The sequence below is a fragment of the Setaria italica genome, chromosome III, assembly GCF_000263155.2.
Source record: "Setaria italica strain Yugu1 chromosome III, Setaria_italica_v2.0, whole genome shotgun sequence".
Classification (NCBI taxonomy): domain Eukaryota; kingdom Viridiplantae; phylum Streptophyta; class Magnoliopsida; order Poales; family Poaceae; genus Setaria; species Setaria italica.
This window is the reverse complement of record NC_028452.1, coordinates 6213108-6216693: the sequence shown is the minus strand read 5'-3', so window position 1 is coordinate 6216693 and position 3586 is coordinate 6213108. Positions and strand designations below refer to the sequence as shown.

The window sequence follows — 3586 nt, the reverse complement described above, 5'->3', positions numbered from 1 at the left end:
AAATAGCTAGAAATTGTCACACTACTAAGAGAAAGGAACAGGTGTGTTACAGCTCTTGAACTAAAGGAACCTCTGGTATGTTCAAATCCAATGATCAAAAGTAAAAGGTACCTCCATTGTGGTCATATCTCCTTGGCTCGCCTTGGCTCGCAATCCTTGTGTGGATTGCACATCTCCCTTGATCTCAATGACAGCAGATCTCCTTATAAGGTCTGCCCAAGCCAACAGGGAGTGCCCTGACCTGATTATCAGGCAGATGCGCTTCTGTGTTTTCTTGGATTGGGTTGTCTTTAATTGAGTCAGATTTTAGGTCTCATGCAGGTAGATCGACCTTGCCGCTATGCTCGAAGATCTGGCTAAGCTACTATGGTCATTGTCTTTGGTTTTCGCCTCATGTTCTTTGTTCATGTGCTGATAACGCCTCATACCATTCTCAGGACAGTGATCAACTATGGCATTAATTTAGATACGGATTTAGGGGATTAATTTATTTTCGTAACGGTAGGTGTGTGTAACTATTTAGAAAATAAAATAAATCCAATGGCTATTACTGCAACTGATGAGGTAACAAAACAAGACTCTAATTAATAACAGTAAGATGAACTTTTACAAAAACGTATGAACATTATCAAATTTTCTGCATCCAAAAGAGATAATCCCATAGAAAATTTATTCCACACCATAGGTGACAACATAACCACTCTCATACATGAAGAAAAAACAACACTCGCATTACAATGTTGGCAACAAGGGATTATTAGGACTACCCTTGCAGTGGCAAACGCAGACCACGCTCATGATGATATGATCATCTTATTTTGACTGAAACACACTGGAAAGCTGAACTCGCTGAGGACGAAGGTCCTGGTTTATTTGAGGTGCCTTCTCGGGCCCTGCTCAGACTAGTTTGGGACGCAACCACTCACGTAAACGCCAATTGCATCAAGATGGTTGGTTTCATACATTCCAAAGAATCCCACAACGCAAGCATTCTCGGGGAGGGGAACTCTGAAATGCATGTCCTGCGCTTTTCCATATGGCCCATACACCCGGAAGTTGGTTTCAATAGTTAGGGACGCTACAACCGGATATCCATCCCAAGTACCAGTTGTTCCAGAGACATTCTTCACATACTCTGATGGTTCAAGCTGGATCTGCAGGAAGAAATTAAACATGCCAAAAGTAAGGCAGCTAACCCACAATCCTCACTGGGTTTAGCAGCTTTAATTTCACATATGCAAAGAGAGACCTACAGCCTGCAAAGTTCACTCACCGTGGTAAGACTCCCACCACTCCCACCATATGGACCTCGAGTGAACTTCTCACCAGATTGATCAGTATAGGAAAAGCCAAATGCATCAATGATTTCACCAGCTCGAATCATCACACTGTCGAGGCGCTTAGGTGGCGCTCCGACTGGGACATCAAACCCCGCCGCAAAACCCCCACCCCACATTCCAATCTTGATAGGAGGGGTCTGTAAATTATAGATGAGGCAGCATTTTTTTTCAAAGAGAAAGTTGCACGTATAGAGCTAAGGTATGAACAGTGAATATCGGGCTCTAACAAGGTATGTAATGACGAACAAAGGGGCACAATACCTGTCCAGAGATGGTGGGCTGTAGTGGGTAGGATTCTTCATCTTTGTTACCTGAGGTTTCTTCATCATATGCAATAGGGATGGGTCTCGGGATGACGGATTTTTTCTGACCTATGTAAACACCAATGGCGTCAAGAAGATTCCCAGCACGTCCCCAAAATCCCACGACGCAAAAATTCTCCGGCAACGGGATGCTGAATGGATCGTCGCCGGGGTTCCTTCTTCCGTATGGCCCATACGTTCTGACGTTCGTTCCAATCTGTAGCGATGCCACTAACGATCTTGATTGGGAACCAAAAGACCGACCAATGGTTCCAGAAATGCAATTCACAAACTCCGTTGGTGCGAGCCTGATCTGCATGCAGTTTCGGTAGCTAATTCACATTGCCCATTAAGTTTAGCTAAGATGACTTGAGGGTATTTTAGAGGTTACTCACTGTTGTAAGTTGGCCACCGGTACCACCAGATGGACCTCTGATGTGCCTCCGCCCTGCTTCGTCAACATAGGAAAACCCAAATGCATCAACAGTGTTGCCAGCACGAATAGTCATGCTTTCAAGGCGCAAGGGTGGCGCCGAGACATCAAATGCTTCACCTCCATCCCCACCCCAAGCTCCAAGGGGAACAACCTGCAAATTATATTACAGACGGATATGCAGGGTCTAAATGAGTATGAAATGAACACAGGAACAGATATATCTGGGGGATAAGTGTCTTGGCTTTCCTGTGTTGTGGAATTCACATAAATCCCAATTGAATATACATGTCCTTTAACAATATGTTGACGTCCAAAGAATCCCACAATGGTAGAATTCTCTGGCAGAGGGACTCTAAAAGGGTGTTCCGTATCTGAAGCGTTCGACCCTTTTTCATTTATCTCATATGTTTTTAAGTTTGTTTGAATCCTGAGATACTTCACAGCAGATGTTCCATCGGTGTCAACAATGGTTGATCCAGCGAATTCCGTCACATACTCCGTTGGTGCAAACTTGATCTGCACGGGGAAAAAAGGAAAAAGGAAAGGAAAACTAAGATTATATTGGTTAGTATACCTCTCACAAGATTGAACAAGCATACCAGCTTGCTTGCAAGGTTCCACTGATGCCTCATGTTAAAACATGATGCCGAGCAGGACAAACATTGAAAAACAGGGTAGCAAATTCGCAACACCCACAAATTAAAGACAACCTCTGCAGAATTTAGAGTTCACTTACGTTAGTATTTTTCCCACGGTCACCGCCAACTAAGCCAATAGTGTGCCTCTTGCCTGCTACATCAACACAGGTGAAACCTAATGTCACAATGACTCTACCAGTCTGAAACGCCATGGCTACGAGACGCTTGGGTGTGAATTGAAGTGGAGAATTCACTTCCCTCTCACCCCATGGTCCAACCATGACGGTAGTGGTCTGTAAATTATAGAGAATTTGAGTGAGAACATTTTATGGTGACCAAAAAAATTCACTCAGGACCGCATATGCCCAGTGTTCAGAGTACACCGGATACATTTGGCTGTGAATTGGTGAGCAGCCACTAGAACTGGGAAATGCGCGATGCATACCTCTCCATCCTCTCCAGACATGATGGGTGGTCGCAGGGAAGAAGTGGCTTGTCTACTTGGTTTCTTGTGTGCTGAAGAGTGGAAGGAAGCAGGGCGTATTTATAGAGCGTGATAGCTAGTTAGGCAAAGGTCATAGATATTTAATAATTCATGAATTTGCAATTGGTTACTCTCTCTGTCCATGACCTCGATGAGGAGAAGAAAAAACCATCTTACAATGTTTGTCCAGTTATGATATCAAAATTCAAAAGGGTGTACTTATTGTAATATTTCCACTCACTACCATAATTAAACATTTTGAAATGAAATGGTCGTACCATATAGCCAATCTCAGTTGAGAGTTTTATTTTGTTGTTTACAAGAGTGCCATACTATCTAAAGTGCTTTGAGTTGATAAATGAAACAATCTATGCATCTTGTTGTTC

General features: G+C 43.3%; 1 protein-coding gene across 1 annotated transcript; it reads right to left on the bottom strand.

The window, feature by feature from the left end:
• Window positions 1–633: 633 nt before the first annotated feature.
• Window positions 634–3220, bottom strand: LOC101766328 (mannose/glucose-specific lectin). Its single transcript, XM_004960703.1, has 7 exons — window positions 3162–3220; window positions 2815–3009; window positions 2325–2594; window positions 2038–2229; window positions 1602–1955; window positions 1274–1477; window positions 634–1154 (listed from the first exon to the last, which is right to left on the bottom strand). The coding sequence occupies exons 1-7, from the start codon at window positions 3180–3182 to the stop codon at window positions 903–905; spliced, it is 1488 nt and encodes a 495-aa protein (XP_004960760.1). The 5' UTR covers window positions 3183–3220; the 3' UTR covers window positions 634–902.
• Window positions 3221–3586: the final 366 nt, after the last annotated feature.

Coding starts and splice junctions, on each gene's coding strand:
- LOC101766328 (XM_004960703.1), bottom strand. CDS start 3,182: ATGTCTGGAGAGGATGGAGAG. Junction 3,010..3,161: donor TGTCTGGAGAGGATGGAGAG/GTATGCATCGCG, acceptor TATAATTTACAG/ACCACTACCGTCATGGTTGG. Junction 1,478..1,601: donor AGCCCACCATCTCTGGACAG/GTATTGTGCCCC, acceptor TATAATTTACAG/ACCCCTCCTATCAAGATTGG.